Source organism: Leucoraja erinacea, unplaced genomic scaffold (genome assembly GCF_028641065.1).
Source record: "Leucoraja erinacea ecotype New England unplaced genomic scaffold, Leri_hhj_1 Leri_571S, whole genome shotgun sequence".
Classification (NCBI taxonomy): domain Eukaryota; kingdom Metazoa; phylum Chordata; class Chondrichthyes; order Rajiformes; family Rajidae; genus Leucoraja; species Leucoraja erinaceus.
Genome location: NW_026576478.1, coordinates 73,862 through 96,465, shown reverse-complemented (window position 1 = coordinate 96,465; position 22,604 = coordinate 73,862). Strand labels below are relative to the sequence as shown.

Genomic DNA, 22,604 nt, shown 5'->3' with positions numbered 1-22,604 from the left:
AAACACGGGGTGATTGTGTAACACGGGGTGAGTGTGTGTAACACAGGGACGGGTGTGTAACACGGGGTGAGTGTGTAACGCGGGACGAGTGTGTAACACGGGGTGAGTGTGTAAACGCGGGACGAGTGTGTAACACGGGGTGATTGTGTAACGCGGACGAGTGTGTAACGCGGGACGAGTGTGTAACGCGGGACGAGTGTGTAACACGGGGTGATTGTGTAACACAAGGACGAGTGTGTAACACGGGGTGAGTGTGTAACACAGGGACGAGTGTGTAACACGGGTGAGTGTGTAACACAAGGACGAGTGGTAACACGGGGTGAGTGTGTAACACAAGGACGAGTGTGTAACACGGGCCGAGTGTGTAACGCGGGGTGAGTGTGTAACACAGGGACGAGTGTAACACGCGGTGTGCGTAACACGGGGGTGAGTGTGTAACCCGGGCTCCACAATATGGGTGTGTTTAGGTCTGTTATGGGGAGAGGGGGATGGGAGAGGGGTGTGTGGAGGAGAGGGGGTTGGTGGTGTTGGGGGGTTTGGGCAGAGGGGTTGAGCAGGGGGGGGTTGATGGAGGTGTGTGTGTGTGTGCGTGTGTGTTGGGGGTGCTCACTGTCCAGGCTGGTTACAGGGGAGCCGGAGTTCCGCTATGTGGCGGGGATGCATGGGAACGAGGTGGTGGGCCGGGAGCTGCTGATCCTGCTGATGGATTACCTGTGTCGGGAATACCGGCGTGGGAACGCCCGCATCCTGCACCTGATCCACAACACACGCATACACCTGCTGCCCTCCATGAATCCCGACGGGTACCAGAGGGCAAACCGCCTGGTAGGGCAAGTGGCACCGCGGGCAGTGTGGGGGTAGAGGGGTCAGTGTGGGGTCAGTGTGGGGGGGGTCAGTGTGGGGGGGGTCAGTTGGGGGGTAGAGGGGTCAGTGTGGGGGGTAGAGGGGGTCAGTGTGGGGGGGTAGAGGGGTCGTGGTGTGGGGGGGTCAGTGTGGGGGGGGTAAGGGGTCAGTGTGGGGGGGTAGAGGGGTGCAGTGTGGGGGGGGTAGAGGGGTCAGTGTGGGGGGTGGTAGAGGGGTCAGTGTGGGGGGGGGTAGAGGGGTCAGTGTGGGGGGGGGGTAGAGGGGTCAGTGTGGGGGGGTAGAGGGGTCAGTGTGGGCTGTGGGTGGGTAGAGGGGTCAGTGTGGGGGGTAGAGGGGTCAGTGTGGGGGGGGGTCAGTGTGGGGGGGGGTCAGTGTGGGGGGGGTCAGTGTGGGGGGGTAGAGGGGTCAGTGTGGGGGGGTCAGTGTGGGAGGGGGTCAGTGTGGGGGGTAGAGGGGTCAGTGTGGGGGGGTCAGTTGGGAGGGGGGGGGTCAGTTGGGGGGGTGGGGTGTGGGGGGGTCGAGGGGTGGGTGTGGGGGGGTCAGTGTGGGGGGTAGAGGGGTCAGTGTGGGGGGGTCAGTGTGGGGGGGTCAGTGTGGGGGGGGTCAGTGTGGGGGGTAGAGGGGTCAGTGTGGGGGGGTCCCAGTGTGGGGGGGTAGAGGGGTCAGTGTGGGGGGGGTAGAGGGGTCAGTGTGGGGGGGTAGAGGGGTCAGGGGGGGGGGGGGGGTCAGTGTGGGGGGGGTAGAGGGGTCAGTGGGGGGGGGTAGAGGGGTCAGTGTGGGGGGGTCAGTGTGGGGGGGTCCAGGGTGGGGGGGTCAGTGTGTGGGGGGTCAGTGTGGGGGGGGTAGAGGGGTCAGTGTGGGGGGGTAGAGGGGGGTCAGTGTGGGGTGGTAGAGGGGTCAGTGTGGGGGGGTCAGTGTGGGGGGGTCAGGTGGGGGGGTCAGTGTGGGGGGGGTCAGTGTGGGGGGGTCAGTGTGGGGGGGGTAGGGGTCAGTGTGGGGGGGGGTCAGGGTGGGGGGGGTAGAGGGGTCAGTGTGGGGGGGGTAGTCAGGGTCAGTGTGGGGGGGGGGTAGAGGGGTCAGTGTGGGGGGGGTAGAGGGGTCAGTGTGGGGGGGTAGGGAGGGGTCAGTGTGGGGGGTAGAGGGGTCAGTGTGGGGGGGTCAGTGTGGGGGGGTCAGTGTGGGGGTGGTCAGTGTGGGGGGGGTCAGTGTGGGGGGGTAGAGGGGTCAGTGTGGGGGGTAGAGGGGTCAGTGTGGGTGGTAGAGGGGGTCAGTGTGGGGGGTAGAGGGGTCAGTGGGGGTGGGGTCAGTGTGGGGGGGTCCAGTGTGGGGGGTCAGTGTGGGGGGTGTAGAGGGGTCAGTGTGGGGGGTGGTCAGTGTGGGGGGGGTCAGTGTGGTGGGGGGTCAGTGTGGGGGGGGTAGAGGTCAGTGTGGGGGGGTAGAGGGGTCAGTGTGGGGGGGGTCAGTATGTGGGGGGTAGACGGGGTCAGTGTGGGGCAGGGGGGGGAGGGGTCAGTGTGAGGGGGTCAGTGTTGGGGGGTAGAGGGTCAGTGTGGGGGGTAGAGTGGTCCAGTGTGGGGGGTAGAGGGGTCAGTGTGGGGGGTAGAGGGGTCAGTGTGGGGGGGTAAGAGGGGTCAGTGTGGGGGGGTAGAGGGGTCGTTGTGGGTGGGTCAGTGTGGGGGGTAGGGGGGGTCAGTGTGGGGGGGTCAGTGTGGGGGGGTAGAGAGGGGTCAGTGTGGGGGGGTAGAGGGGTCAGTGTGGGGGTCAGTGTGGGGGGGGGGTAGAGGGGTCAGTGGGGGGGGGGTAGAGGGGTCAGTGTGGGGGGGTCAGTGTGAGGTCAGTGGGCGGGGGTGGGGGTGGTGGTATTTGTGTGGGGGGCTGGTGTTGGGTCTGGGGTGGGAGAGAGGGGGTGTCCAGTGTGTGGGTGACCACTGTGTGTCCCTAGGGCTCTGAGCTGGCGGGCTGGACTGACGGCCGGTGGACGATGCAGGGCTACGACCTGAAACCACAACTTTGCCGACCTGACGGGTCCATCCTGTTTTGACGCAGATGATCGGCCTGAGGGTCGCGGCACCGAACCCCCAACCACTTCATCCCCATCCCCGCCTACTACCGCTGGCCCAACGCCACCGTGAGTCACAGGGGCGGGTCACGGGGTCAACATGGGGGGCAATGGGGACGGGGGGGGAACGGGCAGTGGACACAAGTGTTGGGTGATGGTGGGGGGAGGGGGTGTCGGGAAGGTGCGAGTGACGGGGAGGGGGGAGGGGTCAAGTGTCTATTCCATGGAGAGCAGGAGGATGAGGGGGATCTTATAGAGGTGTATAAAAACATGAGAGGAATAGATCGGGTAGATGCACAGAGTCTCTTGCCCAGAGTAGGGGAATCAAGGACCAGAGGACACGGGTTCAAGGTGAAGGGGAAATGGTTTAATAGGAACCTGAGGGGTAACTTAACCTGAGGTGTTGGGTGTATGGAACAAGCTTCCAGAGGAGGTAGTTGAGGCTGGGACTATCCCAACGTTTAATAAAAGACAGGTGTGGAGGGATATGGACCAAGCGCAGGCAAGTGGGACTAGTGTAGCTGGGACATGTTGGCTAGTGTGGGCAAGTTGGGCTGAAGGGCCTGTTTCCATGCTGATGTATCACTATGGCTCTTGTCGCAACAATGCAACACGCATCCCTGTCCAAAATTCACCCCAGTCACAGAATCTAAATGGTTGGAGGGCAGGGTTAGATCTCATGGGATCCAAGGAGAGATCGCTAACGATAGACAATTGGCTTCACAAGGGTGATGGTGGAAGGTTGCTTCTGGGACTGGAGGCCTGTGACTAGTGGTGGGCCTCGGGGTTCGGTGCTGGGCCCGTTACTGTTTGTCATCTACATCAATGATTTGGATGAGAACATGCAGGGCAAGATTAGCTCATTTGCAGATTGTAAGTTGTACACTCTGGAGTTTAGAAGGATGAGAGGGGATCATATTGCAACATATAAGATTATTAAGGGTTTGGACACACTAGAGGCAGGAAACATGTTCCCGATGTTGGGGGAGTCCAGAACCAGTGGCCACAATTTAAGAATAAGGAGTAAGCCATTTAGAACGGAGACGAGGAAACACTTTTTCTCACAGAGAGTGGTGAGTCTGTGGAATTCTCTGCCTCAGAGGACGGAGGAGTAGGTTCTCTGGATGCTTTCAAGAGAGAGCTAGATAGGGCTCTTAAAGATAGAGTCAGGGGATATGGGGAGAAGGCAGGATCGGGGTACTGATTGTGGATGATCAGCCATGATCACATTGAATCGAAGGGCCAAATGGCCTACTCCTGCACCTATTGTCTATTGTTTATGATACATGGAGAAGAGCAGATGCAGTAGATGAGGTTAGAGGAGGTGCAGGTGAACCTCTGCCTCACATGGAAGGAATGCTGGGGTCCCTAGATGGAGGTGAGGGGGGAGGTATAGGGACAGGTGTTGGATCTCCTGTGGTTTGGGTGGGAAGGGGTGAGTTGACCAGGAACCAAATGCTTCTCTGATTCCTATTTAATCTTTCCCCTTCACCTTGAAACTATGTCTGGTCCTCGATTCCCCTACTCTGGGCAAAAGTCTCTGTGCGTCTACCCGATCTATTCCTCTCATGATTTTATACACTTCTATAAGATCACCCCTCATCCTCCTGCGCTCCATGGAATAGAGACCCAGCCTACTCAACCTCTCCCTATAGCTCACACCCTCTAGTCCTGGCAACATCCTCGTAAATCTTCTCTGAACCCTTTCAAGCTTGACAATATCTTTCCTATAACATGATGCCCAGAACTGAACACAATATTCTATCTGTTCAAGAAGGAACTGCAGATGCTGGAAAATCGAAGGTAGACAAAAATGCTGAAGAAACTCAGCGGGTGCAGCAGCATCTATGGAGCGAAGGAAATAGGCGACGTTTCGGGCCGAAACCCTTCTTCAGACTGATAGGGGATGGCGGGGAGAAGGAAGGAAAAAGGAGGAGGAAGAGCCCGAGGGCGGGGGGGATGGGAGGAGACAGCTCGAGGGTTAAGGAAGGGGAGGAGACAGCAAGGGCTAGCAAAATTGGGAGAATTCAATGTTCATGCCATCCGGACGCAAGCAACCCAGGCGGAATCTGAGGTGCTGTTCCTCCAATTTCCGGTGTTGCTCACTCTGGCAATGGAGGAGACCCAGGACAGAGAGGTCGGATTGGGAATGGGAGGGGGAGTTGAAGTGCTGAGCCACCGGGAGGTCAGGTTGGTTATTGCGGACTGAGCGGAGGTGTTCGGCGAAACGATCGCCCAACCTACGCTTAGTCTCACTGATGTAGATCAGCTGAAATCTAGAGCAGCGAATGCAGTAGATGAGGTTGGAGGAGATGCAGGTGAACCTTTGTCGCACCTGGAACGACTGCTTGGGTCCTTGAATGGAGTCGAGGGGGGAGGTAAAGGGACAAGTGTTGCATTTCTTGCGGTTGCAACGGAAAGTGCCAGGGGAGGGGGTGGTACGGGAGGGAAGGGAAAAATTGACAAGGGAGTTGCGGAGGGAGCGGTCTTTGCGGATCTATTCCATAACAATATATACAATCTATTACAATATTCTATCTTGCTGAGCAGGGGGCAATCTGTTGCAGGTGGTAGCGTGATGTTGGAGGCTGCATTGTTGTGTGTCCTGTACTGTGGGTTGCGGTGCTTTTGGGATGCAGCGATGCTGTGAGATGCAATGTGTGTAATGCATTGTCAAGTCAAGTTTATTCGTCACATACACATACGAGATGTGCAGTGAAATGAAAAGTGGCAATGCTCGCGGACTTTGTGCAAAAAGACAAACAAACAAACAACCAAACAGACTACAAACAGAATGGAACAATCACATATTCTTTTACATATTAAATATTGTGGGCGGAAGGAAAAAGGGAAACAAACAGCAATTTAAAAAAAAGCAGTAGAGTGGTACAGTAAAGTTAGTCCCTGTTGAGATAGGAGTTTACAGTCCTAATGGCCTCTGGGGAGAAACTCCTTCTCAACCTCTCCGTTCCCACCGCATGGCAACGGAGGCGTTTGCCTGACCGTAGCAGCTGGAACAGTCCATTGCAGGGGTGGAAGAGGTCTCCCATGATTTTATTGGCTCTGGAGTTGCACCTCCTGTTGTATAGTTCCTGCAGGGGGGCGAGTGAAGTTCCCATAGTGCGTTCGGCCGAACGCACGACTCTCTGCATTGGGCTGCGGTACTGGTGCAGTGTGTAATGCATCGGTGCATTGGTTGTTGCTGCAGGTGGCCCCAGAGACGTGGGCGGTGATAAACTGGATGAAGAAGATCCCGTTTGTGCTGGGTGCCAACATGCATGGGGGTGAGCTGGTGGTCTGCTACCCCTATGACCAGGGCCGCGACTTGTACGTCGACTTCCAGCCCAGCCCCACCCCCGACGAGGATGTCTTCCGCTGGTTGTCGCTGGTCTACGCGTCCAGTCACCGTACCATGGCGCAGTATGACCGGCGTATCTGCCACACCGACAACTTCATGCAGCACAATAACGTCATCAACGGGGCCCACTGGCACACCATGACCGGCAGTGAGTGTTGCAGACGGGCAGAGCCGGGCAGGGGTGGGGGATGGGACTGGGGGTGGGTGGGACTGGGGGTGGTGGGGGACTGGGGATGGATGGGGACTGGGGGTGGGTGGGGACTGGGGGGTGGGTGGGGACTGGGGATGGATGGGGGACTGTGGGGTGGATGGGGACTGGGGGTGATGGGGACTGGGGGGGGATGGGGATGGATGGGGAGTTGGGGATGGATGGGGACTGGGGGGGGATGGGGAACTGGGGGGGATGGGGACTGGGGATGGATGGGGACTGGGGGTGGTGGGGTGGGTGGGGAAACTGGGTGGATGGGGACGGGGGGGGGATGGGGACTGGGGGTGGATGGGGACTGGGGGGTGGATGGGGACTGGGGGTGGATGGGGACTGGGGCTGGGACTGGGGGTGGGTGGGGACTGGGGGTGGATGGGGACTGGGGTTGATGGGGACTGGGGATGGGGGACTGGGGGTGGGTGGGGACTGGGGGGTGGATGGGGACTGGGGGTGGATGGGGACTGGGGATGGGGACTTGGGGGTGGGTGGGGACTGGGGGTGGGGTGGGGACTGGGGGGGGATGGGGACTGGGGTGGATGGGGACTGGGGGTGGATGGGGGACTGGGGATGGATGGGACTGGGGGTGGATGGGGACTGGATGGGGACTGGGGATGGATGGGGACTGGGGTGGATGGGACTGGGGAATGGATGGGGACTGGGGGTGGATGGGGACTGGATGGGGGACCTGGGGATGGATGGGGACTGGGGGTGGATGGGGAACTGGATGGGGACTGGATGGGGACTTGGGGTGGATGGGGATGGATGGGGACTGGGGGTGGATGGGGATGGATGGGGACTGGGGATGGATGGGGATGGATGGGGACTGGGGATGGATGGGGATGGATTGATGGGACTGGGGGTGGATGGGGATGGATGGGGACTGGGGGGTGGATGGGGACTGGATGGATTGACTGGATGGGGGACTGGGGTGGATGGGGATGGATGGGGACTGGGTGTGGATGGGGGATGGTGACTGGGGTGGGGATGGATGGGGACTTTGGGATGGATGTGGATGGATGGGGACTGGGGATGGAACTGGATGGATGGGGATGGGGATGGGATGGGGACTGGATGATGGGACTGGATGGGACTGGGAATGGATGGTGACTGGGATCTGACTGGATGGGGACTGGGGATGATTGGGGATGGGGATGGATGAATGACTGGGGTGGATGGGGACTGGGGGTGGATGGGGACTGCTGAATGGATGGATGATGGGAATGGGTGTGGGGGATGGATGGGGACTGGGGATCTGGATGGGGACTGGGGGGGTGGTTGGGACTGGGTGGATGGGGACTGGATGGGACTTAATGGGGATGGATGGGGACTGGGGTGGATGGGGACTGGATGGGGACTGAAGGGGTTGATTGGGGAATGGGGTGACATGGGGACTGGATGATGGGACTGGGGATTTGACTGACTGGGGATGTGGATGATGATTGATGGGGACTGGGATGATGGATTGACTGGATGGGGACTGGATGGGGACTGGGGGATGGATGGGGACAATGGAATGGACTGGATGGGGGGACTGGGGTGGATGGGGATGGATGGGGGACTGGGGATGGATGGGGACTGGGGTGGATGATTGACTGGGGGTGGATGGGGACTGGGGGTGGGAATGGATGGATGGGGACTGGGGATGGATGGGGACTGGGGGTGGATGGGAATGATGGATGGGGACTGGGAATGGGGATGGAATGGATGGGGTCTGGGGATGGATGGGGACTGAATGAATGATGATGATGGACTGGGGAATGGATGGTGATGGATGGGGTCTGGGGATGGATGGGGTCTGGGGGATTGGATGATTGACTGGGGATGGATGGAATGATGGATGTGGGACTGGGGATGGATGGGGGTCTGGGGATGGATGGGGAATGGATGGATGGGACTGGGGATGGATGTATGACTGGGGATGGATGGGGGATGGGGATGGATGGGGACTGGGGATGATTGGGATGGATGGGGATGGGGATGGATGAATGGATGGATGGATGGGGACTGGAATGATGGATGGGGACTGGGGATGGATGGGGACTGGGGATGGATGGGGAATGGGGAATGGGATTGGGGACTGGGGGTGGATGGGGGTCTGGGGGGTGGATGGGGACTGGGGGTGGGTGGGGACTGGGGGTGGGTGAATGACTGGGGTGATGGGTTGATTGAATGGGGGGTGGGTGGGGACTGGGGGGGATGGGGACTGGGGGGGTGGATGGGGACTGGGAATGATTGAATGATGAATGATTGGGGGTGGGGACATGGGGGGGATGGGGACTGATTAATGGTTGGGGACTGGCATGTGGATGATTGACTAAATGGATGGATGAATGACTGATGGGATGAATGGGACTATGAATGATGAATGGGGACTTGGGGTGGGGTTGACTGTAATGGGTGGGGATTGGGGATGAATGGGGATGAAATGATGGATGGTATGACCTGAATTGGGACTGGATGAAATGAATTGGGGATGGGGATGGGGACTGGGATGGGGTGGATGGGGACTGGATGGGGACTGGGGATGGATGGGGACTGGGGGTGGAATGACTGGGATGGGGATGGATGGGGACTGGGGTGATGATGGGATGGATGGGGGATGGGGGGTGGATGGGGGATGGATGGGAACTGGATGATGGATGGGGACTGGATGGGGACTGGATGGGACTGGGGACTGGGGAATGGACTGAATGGATGAATGATGGGGACTGGATGGGGATGATGGATGACTGGGACTGGAATGAATGAATGGGATGGATGGGGACTGAATGAATGGGATGGGACTGGAACTGATTGGATGACTGACTGGGGTGGATGGGAACTGGATGTGGATGGATGCATGGATGATGATGGGGACTGGGGAATGGATGATGGGGACTGGGTGGAATGATTGGATGAATGACTGAATGGATGGGGGACTGGGGGAATGGAATGGGGACTGGACTGGGGGACTGGTGATGGATGACTGGATGGGGGACTGAATGATGGGATGGGGACTGGGGTGGATGGGGACTGGAATGGGATGGGGACTGGATGGGGACTGACATGGGATGGATGGGGACTGGGGGTGGATGTATGGACTGGATGGGGGATGGAATGGGGACTGGGGTGGATGGGGATGGATGGGGACTGGGGGTGGATGGGGATGGATTGACTGGGGACTGGGGGATGGATGGGGACTGGATGGGGACTGGATGGGGACTGGGGATGGATGGGTGGATGGATGATGGGGACTGGATGGGGAATGGGGGTGGGATGGGGATGGATGGGGACTGGGGATGGATGGGGACTGGGGGAATGGGATGGGGACTGGGGGGTGGATGGGGACCTGATTATGAATGGGGATGGGATGGATGGGGACACTGATGTATGACTGGGGATGGGGGATGGGATGATGGGGATGGAATGGGAATGGGGATGGGATGGGGATGGATGGGGATGGATGGGGTCTGGGGATGGATGGGGACTGGGGATGGATGGGGACTGAATGATGGGATGGGGATGGATGGGGTCTGGGGATGGAATGGTGAATGGGATGGATGGGGACCTGGGGATGGGATGGGGATGGAATTCGGGACTTGGGGATGGATGGGGTCTGGGGAATGGATGGGGTCCTGGGGATGGATGGGGACTGGGGGACACTGGATGGGGACTGGGGATGGATGGGGACTGGGGAATTTGGATACTGGGGATTAAGATGGGGATGACTGGGATGGATGGGGATGGAATGGGGAACTGGGATGGATGGGGTCCTGGGGATGGATGGGGAACTTGGGGATGGATGGGGACTGGGGAATGGATGGGGACTGGGGATGGATGGGACTGGGATGGGATGGGGACTTGGGGTGGATGGGGGGTGGATGGGGATGGGGACTGGGGGATTGGTGGATGGGGACTGGGGGTGGGTGGGGACTGGGGGTGGGTGGGGACTCTGGGGTGGGTGGGGATGGGGGGGGATGGGGACTTGGGGGGTGGTGGTGGGGACTGGGGGTGGGTGGGGATTCTGGGGACTGGGGGTGGATGGGGGACTTGGGGGGATGGGACCTGGGGGGTGGGACTGGGGGGGGTGGGGGATGGGGACTTGGGGACTGGGGGGGATGGGGACTGACATTGATGAACTGGGGACTGGGGGGATGGGGAATGGAGGGGGGATGGGGACTGGGGTGGGTGGGGACTGGGGATGTTGGGGATGGGGGATGGATGGGGATGGGGGGGATGGGGGACTGGGGGTGGGTGGGGGGACTGGGGGTATGGGGACTGGGGGTGGGTGGGGACTGGGGGGGATGGGGATGGGGGTGGGGACTTGGGGGTGGATGGGGACTGGGGATGGATGGGGACCTGGGGTGGATGGGGACTGGGGGGGGCGGGGGATGGGGGGGATGGGGACTGGGGGGGTGGATGGGGATGGGGGATGGGGGTGGATGGGGGTGACTGGGGGGCGGGATGGGATGGGGACGTGATGGACTGGGGATTACTGGGGGGGTGGGATTGATGGGGAGTATGTGGGGACTGGGGGTGTGGTGGGGACTGGGGGTGGATGGGACACTGGGTGGGGGATGGGGACTGGGGGATGGGGACTGGGTTGGATGGGGGCCTGGAATGATGGATGGGGACTGGGGGTGGGATGGGGACTGGGGGGGGCATGGGACCTGTGGGGGATTGGGACTGGGGGGGGGATGGGGGTCCTGGGGATGGGGGGAATGGGTGGATGGGGAATGGGTGATGGGGACTGGGGATGGATGGGGACTGGGGGGTGGGTGGGGACTGGGGATGGATCCTGGGGACTGGGGGTTGGTGGGTGGACTTGGGGATGAATTGGGGACTGATGGTTGGTGAATGACTGGGAAGATTGGATGGGATGGGGACTGGGTGGTGGGTGGGGACTGGGGGGTGGTTGGGGATGGGGGGGATGGGGACCCCCATGGGACTGGGTGGGGATGGGGACCTGGGGGATGGATGGGGGGGGACTGGGGGTGGATGGGGACTGGGGGGGGATGGGGGACTGGGGGTGGATGGGGACTGGGGGGGGGGATGGGGACTGATGGGGATGTGGGTCTGGGGGTGGGATGGGGGTCTGGGGGTGGATGGGGGGATGGGGGACTGGGTGGGGGAAATGGGGAATGGGGGGGGATGGGGACTGGGGGTGGGTGGGGATTGGGGGATGGGGGATGGGGACTGGGGGTGGGACTGGGGGGATGGGGGTGGGGGCTGGGGGATGGATTGGGGACTGGGGGGGGGGGATGGGGACTGGGGGGGATGGGGACTGGGGGTGGATTGGGGGGGATGGGTTGGATGGGGGGGACTGTGGGGGGATGGGGACTGGGGGGGGATGGGGACCTCTGGGGGTGGATGGGGATGGATGGGGACTGGGGGGGATGGGGGAATGAGGGGGTGGGGTGGTTGGGTGGGGATGGGGGGGGGGGGGTGGGGACTGGGGGAGGAGGGGGACTGGGGGCGGGTTGGGGGTGGGATGGGGTCAGGGTTCGGGCATTGCTCCATGCAGTCGTGTGGTTGCAGGTATGAATGACTTCAGCTACCTGCACACCAACTGCTTTGAGGTGACGGTGGAGCTGAGCTGTGACAAGTTCCCCACCAAGTTCACTGCACACCCAGCCCCCACCACAGGTGATGGAGCTGGCCGAGCGGTTGGGAGGACAACCGCCGAGGCCCTGCTGCTCTACATGGGGATCATGGTTAACGCCCCTGCCCCACCTCGCCCCTACCCTAACCTGCCACCCTACCCACAAGCGGCCCACCCCCCCCCCTCACCCCACCCCCCCGACCCTAACCTCCCCTCACCCCCCCCCACCCCCCCCTCACCACACCCCCCCTCACCCCACCCCCCCCCCCTCACCCCACCCAAAGACCCCCATCCCCCACCCCCCTCAACCCCACCCCCCCTCACCCCACCCTGCCCCACCCGCCAAACACGAACACCCCCCCCCACCCACAGCCCCACCCCCCCCACACTCACCCCACCCCCCCCCTCCATAAAACCCCCCTCACCCCCACCCCCCCCTCACCCCACCCCCCCCCTCACACCCACCCCCCCACCCCGACCCCCTAACCCCCCCCCCTACACCCCACCCCCCTCACCCACCCCCCCCTCAAACCGACCCCCCCTCACCCCAACCCCCCTCACACACCCACCCCCCCCTCACCCCACCCCCCCCCCACACCCCACCGACCCCCGACCCTAACCAACCCCTCTACCCCACCCCCTCACCCCACCTCCCACCTCGCCCCACCCCCCCTACCCCCGCCACCCACCCCCCCCCCCACACCCTGCACCCCCCTCACCGGGTGAGTGGGCGGCCAACCCCAAGGCCCATCACTCCCACTTCCCTGACCTTTGCCCTGCCCCGTGACCTTTTCCCCGCCCTGTGACCTTTGCCCCACCCTATGACCTTTGCCCCACCCCGTGACCTTTTCCCCGCCCCGTGACCTTTGCCCCGCCCTGTGACCTTTTCCCCGCCCCGTGATCTTTTCCCCGCCCCGTGACCTTTGCCCTGCCCCGTGACCTTTTCCCCGCCCTGTGACCTTTGCCCTGCCCCGTGACCTTTTCCCCGCCCTGTGACCTTTTCCCCGCCCCTACAGGTCCACATGGGGATAAAGGGCGTGGTGAGGGATCGCCATGGCGACGGTATCGGTGGCGCCACCATCAGCGTGGACGGAATCGACCACGACGTGCGGGCAGGTGAGGGGTCGCCGCGGGTCAGGGGTCACCAGGGTGAGGGGTCAATGCGGGTCAGGGGTCGGGGCACTGCAGGGCTTGGGGAAGATGAGGGGTAGAGGTGTGAGGGGTCGGGGTAGATCACAGAGCTGTAGAATCAGGGTCTTGTCCATTCCTGTCACTCCTGCCCACCTTAGCCCATATCCCTCCAAACCTGCCCTAGCCATGTGCCTGGTGCACCCACTATATCCACCTGTAATACCACTGTTCCAGTCTGCCCACCCTGTAGCCAAACCCTAATCCAGGCATCATTCTGGCAACCTCCTCTGCACCCCTCTCCAAAACCGCCACATCCTTCCTGTAATGGGGCAATCCGATCTACTCCATATACGGCCCGACCAACGTTCTATAGAGCTGAATCATGACATCCTGACTCTTACACTCAATGTCCTTAGCTTTGAAGGCAAGCAGACCACAAAGTTCTTGCCCCCACCACCTTATATACTTGTTTTGCCACCTTAATGAGCGGTGAACGTGGAATCCAATATCCCTCTGTATATCAATGCTGTTCAGGGTCGTGCCATTAACTGTATGCACACCCCTTACATTCAACCTCCCAAAGTGCAACACCTCACACTTCTGTTCTGCAGAAGGGTCTCGACCTGAAACACCATCTACAGAGTCATAGAGTGATACAGTGTGGAAACAGGCCCTTCGGCCCAACCTGCCCACACCGGCCAACAATGACCCAGCTACACTAGTCACACCTGCCTGCACTTGGCCCATATCCCTCCACACCTGTCCTATCCATGTACCTGTCTAACTGTATCTTAAACGTTGAGATAGTCCCAGCCTCAACTACCTCCTCTGGCAGCTTGTTCCATACACCCACCATCCTTTTTGTGGAAAAGTTAACCCTCAGATTCCAATTACATCTTTTCCCCTTCACCATGAACCAATGTCCTCTGGTCCTCGATTCCCCTACGCTGGGCATGAGACTGTGTGCATCTACCCGATCTATTCCTCTCATGATTTTGTACATCTCTATAAGATCACCCCTCATCCTCCTGCGCTCCATGGAATAGAGACCCAGCCTACTCAACCTCTCCCTACAGCTCACACCCTCTAGTCCTGGCAACATCCTCGTTAATCTTCTCTCTTCCCTTTCAAGCTTAACAATGTCTTTCCTATAACATGGTGCCCAGAACTGAACACAATGTTCTAAATGTGGTCTCACCAACGTCTTGTACAACTGCAACAGGACCTCCAAACTTCTATACTCAATACTCTGACTGATGAAGGTCAAAGTACCAAAAGCTTTTTTGACCAACTTATTTACCTGCGACTCGACCTTCAAGGAACCATGCACCTGTACTCCTAGATCCCTCTGCTCTACAACACTACCCAGAGGCCTATCATTCACTCCTCATTATCCCAAGGAATTGTCCCCTCTGCTTTCAAAACTGCTGCTGTTACACCAATCTTAAAGAAACCTGGTCTTGATCCCTCCTCTCTCATTAACTACCGCCCAATCTCAAACCTCCCCTTTCTTTCAAAAACCCTGGAGCGTATCGATGCGTCGCAACTTAATTCCCATCTCCTTGCGTATAACCTACTTGAACCCCTCCAATCTGGCTTTCGCCCCCTCCATAGCACAGAAACTGCTCTCCTCAAAGTCCTCAACGACCTCCTCACCTCTGCTGACACTGGTTCCCTCAACATCCTCATCCTCCTCGACCTGAGCGCAGCCTTCGATACAGTGAACCATAACATCCTGCTCACCAGACTCAAAGACCTCGGCATTGAAGGCTCTGCACTCAGCTGGCTCCATTCCTACCTTTCCAACAGATCTCACTTCATCTTTGATTCCACCCTCTCCCTTGAGCCTCACATCCGCCATGTCATTAAAACCTCCTTCTTTGATCTCCGCAACATCGCCAAACTCAGACCCTCTCTCACACCACCCGCTGCTGAAAGACTCATCCATGCCTTCATCTCCTCCCGACTGGACTATTGCAACTCACTTCTCCTTGGCATCAGCTCCACCTACATCAACCGACTCCAACTGGTCCAGAACGCAGCCGCCCGACTCATCACCCATACCAAATCCTGGCATCACATCACTCCAGTCCTCAAACAACTTCACTGGCTTCCCATCTCCCACCGGATCACCTACAAAATCCTGATCCTCACCTACAAAGCCCTCCACCATCTGCCCCCCCCCGTATCTCACTGACCTCCTCTCCCCCTACCAACCCTCACGGTCCCTCAGATCCACATCAGCCCGTCTCCTCTCCATCCAAGTCCAACCTCTGCAGTTTTGGGGACAGAGCCTTCTCCTGGGCAGCTCCCAGGCTCTGGAACTCCCTCCCCCAACTGATCTGCAATTCCGTGTCCCTTACCATCTTCCAGTTCCGCCTTAAGACCCATCTCTTCACCTCTGCCTATCCTTAGCCCCACGTCCCCCTCCCTTTTCATCTGTGCATTAATTGCCTCATACTGTGTTTTGTATTGAATTCTGTCTCTACTTTGTGTACTAGTCATGTCTCTACTATTTATTTCATTCCCCTTAGATGTTTTTCCTCTACCTGCTAAATTTTTGTAAGGTGTCCTTGAGACTCTTGAAAGGTGCCCAGAAATAAAATTTATTATTATTATTATTGTGTCAGTCCTGCCCTTGTTTGACATCCCAAAATGCAACACCTCACACCTTCTCTGTATTAAATTCCATCCACCATTCCTCCGCCCACCTGGCCAATCGATCCAGATCCTGCTACAATCGTTCACAACCATCTTCACTATCTGCAAAACCACTCACTTTTGAATCATCAGCAAACTTGCTAATCTTGCCCTGTATATTCTCATCCAAATCGTTGATGTAGATAACAACCAGTAACGGTCCCAACACCGAACCCCGAGGCCGACCACTAGTCACAGGCCTCCAGTCCCAGAAGCAACCTTCCACCATCACCCTCTGCTTCCTTCCATGGAGCCAATTTGCTATCCATTCAGATATCTCTCCTTGGATCCCATGCGATCTAAGCTTCCAGAGCAGCCTACCATGCGGCACCTTGTCGAACGCCTTACTGAAATCACCTTACACTATGTTAAACCCCATCTATTATTCCGTTGTCCACTTTGCCACAATCTAGATGTTGTGTCATCTTTGTTCAGCACACCACCAGTGTTAGTGTCACCTAGAAACCTATTGACCATGCCACACACATTCTCTTTTTTTTAATTTAATTTTTATTAGAAGTATGGTAAGTTACAATAATACACAACACATATGTCTTAATACATTTTTTGTACCGCTTCATTTTTTGAGCTTTAAAAAAAAGATAGAAGTAAAGGAAGTAAAGAAAGTGCGCAAGAGTCGTGAAGGTGCAGGAGAGTGTTGGGAAAAGAAAGCCCCTTAGAAAAGAAGTTAGAGAAGGAAGTAAAGAAAGAAAGTAGACCCTAGAAAAGAAGGAAAAAGAAAGGAGAAACAATCGCTGTATTATAACATTAAACTCCGCAGAAAGGGGACTACCAACCAAGTCTGTTGTTGTTGTTTTTTTTACCCCCCGTTGCCAGATCATGGTACCTTTTATTTTTTTATTTATTTATTTGTTTTTTAAATTACTATTGCACCTTATGCTTGTAATAGTTCCCACATTCTCATGTAAATATTAATATCCACGGCAAACAGCAATGGAGACAGCACATGATCACAATCAAGTTGTTCACAGTGTACAGCTACAGGAAACGGGGCATCATGTTTGGTGCAAGATAAAGTCCAGTAGAGTCTGATTAAAGATATTTATCTCCAATGAGGTGGATGGGAGGTCAGGGCCGCTCTCTAGTTGGTGAGAGGACAGTTCAGTTGCCTGATAGAAACATAGAAACATAAAAATTAGGTGCAGGCAGGAGTAGGCCATTCGGCCCTTCGAGCCTGCACCGCCATTCAATATGATCATGGCTGATCATCCAACTCAGTATCCCGTACCTGCCTTCTCTCCATACCCTCTGATCCCCTTAGCCACAAGGGCCACATCTAACTCCCTCTTAAATATAGCCAATGAACTGGCCTCGACTACCCTCTGTGGCAGAGAGTTCCAGAGATTCACCACTCTCTGTGTGAAAAAAAGTTCTTCTCATCTCGGTTTTAAAGGATTTCCCCCTTATCCTTCAGCTGTGACCCCTTGTCCTGGACTTCCCCAACATCGGGAGCAATCTTCCTGCATCTAGCCTGTCCAACCCCTTAAGAATTTTGTAAGTTTCTATAAGATCCCCTCTCAATCTCCTAAATTCTAGAGAGTATAAACCAAGTCTATCCAGTCTTTCTTCATAAGACAGTCCTGACATCCCAGGAATCAGTCTGGTGAACCTTCTCTGCACTCCCTCTATGGCAATAATGTCCTTCCTCAGATTTGGAGACCAAAATTGTACGCAATACTCCAGGTGTGGTCTCACCAAGACCCTGTACAACTGCAGTAGAACCTCCCTGCTCCTATACTCAAATCCTTTTGCTATGAAAGCTAACATACAAACCAAACTACTACCTCACGCAGTTACAATGATTGCATCTAATATATAGTAGAATAGTCGCTGAACTGAATTGAAAAAAATTGCATTAATATATATTGTAAATAGCTGGGGTCCCAGCACTGAGCCTTGCAGTACCCCACTAGTCACTGCCTGCCATTGTGAAAAGGACCCGTTTACTCCTACTCTTTGCTTCCTGTTTGCCAGCCAGTTCTCTATCCACATCAATACTGAACCCCCAAAGCCGTGTGCTTTAAGTTTGTATACTAATCTCTTATGTGGGACCTTGTCGAAAGCCTTCTGGAAGTCCAGATACACCACATCCACTGGATCTCCCCTATCCACGCTACTAGTTACATCCTCGAAAAATTCTATAAGATTCGTCAGACATGATTTACCTTTCGTAAATCCATGCTGACTTTGTCCAATGATTTCACCACTTTCCAAATGTGCTGCTATCCCATCTTTAATAACTGACTCTAGCAGTTTCCCCACTAACGATGATAGACTAACTGGTCTGTAATTCCCCGTTTTCTCTCTTCCTCCCTTCTTAAAAAGTGGGGTTACGTTTGCTACCCGCCAATCTTCAGGAACTACTCCAGAATCTAAAGAGTTTTGAAAGATTATTACTAATGCATCCACTATTACTGGAGCTACTTCCTTAAGTACTCTGGGATGCAGCCTATCTGGCCCTGGGGATTTATCGGCCTTTAATCCATTCAATTTACCCAACACCACTTCCCGGCTAACCTGGATTTCACTCAATTCCTCCAACTCCTTTGACCCGCGGTCCCCTGCTATTTCCGGCAAATTATTTATGTCTTCCTTAGTGAAGACGGAACCAAAGTAGTTATTCAATTGGTTTGCCATTTCCTTGTTCCCCATGATCAACTCACCTGTTTCTGACTGCAAGGGACCTACATTTGTTTTAACTAATCTCTTTCTTTTCACATATCTATAAAAACTTTTGCAGTCAGTTTTTATGTTCCCTGCCAGTTTTCTTTCTTAATCTATTTTTCCTTTCCTAATTAAACCCTTTGTCCTCCTCTGCTGGTCTCTGAATTTCTCCCAGTCCTCCGGTATGCTGCTTTTTCTGGCTAATTTGTACGCATCATCCTTCGCTTTGATACTATCCCTGATTTCCACGATGTACTACCTTCCCTGATTTATTCTTTTGCCAAACTGGGATGAACAATTTTTGTAGTTCATCCATGCAGTCTTTAAATGTCTTCCATTGCATATCCACCGTCAACCCTTTTAGAATTAATTGCCAGTCAATCTTGGCCAATTCACGACTCATACCCTCAAAGTTACCTTTCTTTAAGTTCAGAACCATTGTTTCTGAATTAACAATGTCACTCTCCATCCTAATGAAGAACTCAACCATATTATGGTCACTCTTGCCCAAGGGGGCACGTACAACAAGATTGCTAACTAACCCTTCCTCATTACTCAATACCCAGTTTAAAATAGCCTGCTCTCTCGTTGGTTCCTCTACATGTTGATTTAGATAACTATCCCGCATACATTCCAAGAAATCCTCTTCCTCAGCACCCCTGCCAATTTGATTCACCTAATCTATATGTAGATTGAAGTCACCCATTATAACTGTTTTGCCTTTGTCGCACGCATTTCTAATTTCCTGTTTGATACCATCTCCAACTTCACTACTACTGTTAGGTGGCCTGTACACAACACCCACTAGCGTTTTCTGCCCTTTAGTGTTTCGCAGCTCTACCCATATCGATTCTACATCCTCAAAGCTAAAGATAACAGCCAGGAAGAAACTGCCCCTGAATCTGGAGGTGTGCGTTTGTTTTCACACTTCTGTACCTCTTGCCCGGTGGGAGAGGGGAGAAGAGGGAGTGACCGGGGTGAGACTGGTCCGCGATGATGCTGCTGGCCTTGCCGAGGCAGCATGAGGTGTAGATGGAGTCAATGATGGGGAGGTTGGTTTGTGTGATGGTCTGGGCTGCTGGCCTTGCTGAGGCAGCGTGAGGTGGAGATGGAGCCAGTGGTGGGGAGTGTGGGCTGTGATGGATTGTGGTGGGAGGGGGTGGGTTGGTCAGGGTGGGGAATGGTACTAACGCTAACCCCTCCGTCTCCCCCCGCCCCCAGCTCCAGGCGGGGACTACTGGCGCCTGCTGAACCCCGGCAGCTACAGAGTGACGGCCAGGGCACAGGGCTTTGCCCCCTCCACCCACACCTGCTCCGTGGGCTACGACCGCCAGCCCAACATCTGCGACTTCGTGCTGAGCCAGAGGGAGGCGCCAGATGGCCGGGACCCCAGGCGCAGGGGCAAGGGGGATGGGCGGCGGAGGGCTCGGGGTCAAAGAGGGACGGGGCCCAGGAGGAGGAGGAGAGTTGCCGGGCCCCAGGGGAAGGGGGTAGGGTCTGTGAGCAGAGGGGCTCAGGGGCATTAAGAGCAGATGATGGGCAGCTGGACTGTCCCTATAACCACTGACCCTTCCCCTCTAATACCCCTCCCCCAGTGTAGTCACCCCTCTATAATACCCCAGCCCAACCCCCAAGGGTCACCCCATCAGGCAGGGACCTGTGGCCATCCTACCCTCTAACATGGGTCAGAGAAATCATTCAGCCATTCGGCCCCCGAGCTGTGCTGTACTCAGCATTAGGCACCAGGACAGGCCCTTCAGCCTATCACGTCTGTGCTGACGAGGAAAGCAGGACGGTGCTGGTCCGAGCCTCTCATTCTCTCTGAACCAGGAGAGTCAGCTGCTGCCACACACACCCCCTCCCCCAGGGGTGAACCTCTCACCCCCACCCAGGAAAAATCTCCCCCACCCACCCCCAGGGCAAATCCCCAGGGGAAAATCTTCCCCCCCACCCCACCCCACCCCGGGGCAAACCTCCCCCCCCCCCTCAAGGAAAATCTCCCCCTCCCCCAGCCCAGGAGCAAACCTCCCCCTCCCCCAGCCCAGGGGCAAACCTCTCCCCCCAGACCATCACCTCACCTCGCTGAGACCTTGTGCCGTGCTGTGGCCAAGCCTTGCCCCACATACCCTGTAGCTCACACAATGCCATGGCAAAGGGTTATGAAGAGTCCTGTAGGGGGTAGTCTCCTCTACACCCTGGCTCCACAAGCTGCTGTTACTGATGCACCCCCCCCACCCCCCCACAGTAGAGTCATCCAGCACAGAAACAACTCACCTACACCAGCCCACATGCCCCGTCTATACTAGTCCCCCCTGCCTGTATTCTCCCCCCCATACCCCTCTAAACCTCTATCCATGTAACTGTTGTTCTTTTAAATGTTGTTAGAATATCTGCCTCAACTACCTCCTCTGGCAGCTTGTTCCATGCACCCACCACCATCTTTGTAAATTTACTTCACTTTGTAAATAAACTTTGTAAAACAGGTTCTTATTAAACATTTCTCCTCTCACCTTAAACCCGTGTCCTCTGGTTTTTGATTCCCTCACTATGGTTGACGCAGGCTCCCGATTAGAAACCGCCTCTTCATTCAGATTCAGATTCAGAAAACTTTATTGTCTGTTGTAACAGAAAATCTTCTTTGACGTGGCTCAACATACAGACAGGACAATGTACTGATAAGCAGTCATACAGCACAGATTTCTGCCAGCACACACACAGTGTGTATCGATCTTAAAAGCAAATATAAAGATTAAAAACTGTAAAAATAGAAAAGATAAAAGTTGTGGACACGTGTAAAGTGACAAATGCGTCAGGGTTAATTTGTCCATTGTTCATTTTTTATTTAAGCTGTTTATGGCAATGGGTATGAATGCTGCCTGACCCACTGAGTTACTCCAGCACTCTGTGAAACATCACCTATCCATGTTCTCCCACAGATGCTGCCTGACCCACTGAGTTACTCCAGCACTCTGTGAAACATCACCTATCCATGTTCTCCACAGATGCTGCCTGACCCGCTGAGTTACTCCAGCACTCTGTGAAACGTCACCTATCCATGTTCTCCACAGATGCTGCCTGACCCGCTGAGTTACTCCAGCACTCTGTGAAACGTCGCCTATCCATGTTCTCCACAGATGCTGCCTGACCCGCTGAGTTACTCCAGCACTGTGTGAAACGTCACCTATCCATGTTCTCCACAGATGCTGCCTGACCCGCTGAGTTACTCCAGCACTCTGTGAAACGTCACCTATCCATGTTCTCCACAGATGCTGCCTGACCCGCTGAGTTACTCCAGCACTCTGTGAAACGTCACCTATCCATGTTCTCCACAGATGCTGCCTGACCCGCTGAGTTACTCCAGCACTCTGTGAAACGTCACCTATCCATGTTCTCCACAGATGCTGCCTGACCCGCTGAGTTACTCCAGCACTCTGTGAAACGTCACCTATCCATGTTCTCCACAGATGCTGCCTGACCCGCTGAGTTACTCCAGCACTCTGTGAAACATTTTAATCTACAATTTGAGAGGGGCAAGGGAAAATGGGAAGTGTCAGTATTATAAAGGGGACATGAGGGAGGAGCTGGCCAAAGTTGACTGGAAAGATACCCTAGCAGGGATGACAGTGGAACAACAATGGCAGGCATTTCTGGGAATAATACAGAAGGTGCAGGATCAGTTCATTGCAAAGAGGAAGAAAGATTCCAAGGGGAGTAAGAGGCTGAGTTACTGCAGCACGTGGTGTCATCTGCAACAGTATGGAGCAGCTTTGCAGACAGTGCACGACTGGTTGAGTTTATAGTCTCCTGCAACACTACAGTGAAGTACAGGGACAAATCTTACAGCAGCAGCAGCACAAATAACTGAAACAAGACACACAAACATCACTCGTGTAGATCGCATACAAGTGGGTGGTAGCGTTAGAGGTGGTCCTTGGTCGTCCGTTGCTGATGTAGTATCAGGGTTGTGGGGGTGGAGTCAAGAAGCTGATGGTTGTAGGAATGCAGCTGTTCCTGAACCTGC

General features: G+C 56.0%; 1 protein-coding gene across 1 annotated transcript; it reads left to right on the top strand.

Moving 5' to 3' along the window:
* The first annotated feature begins 567 nt into the window (after positions 1-567).
* LOC129694187 (probable carboxypeptidase X1) lies at positions 568-22,280 on the top strand. Its single transcript, XM_055630905.1, is given in 8 exon segments — positions 568-825; positions 2,807-2,863; positions 2,865-2,928; positions 2,931-2,992; positions 6,132-6,429; positions 12,004-12,179; positions 13,084-13,183; positions 19,805-22,280. Coding segments are annotated over 8 exon segments (1,320 nt in total). The 3' UTR covers positions 20,110-22,280.
* The last annotated feature ends 324 nt before the right edge of the window (positions 22,281-22,604 follow it).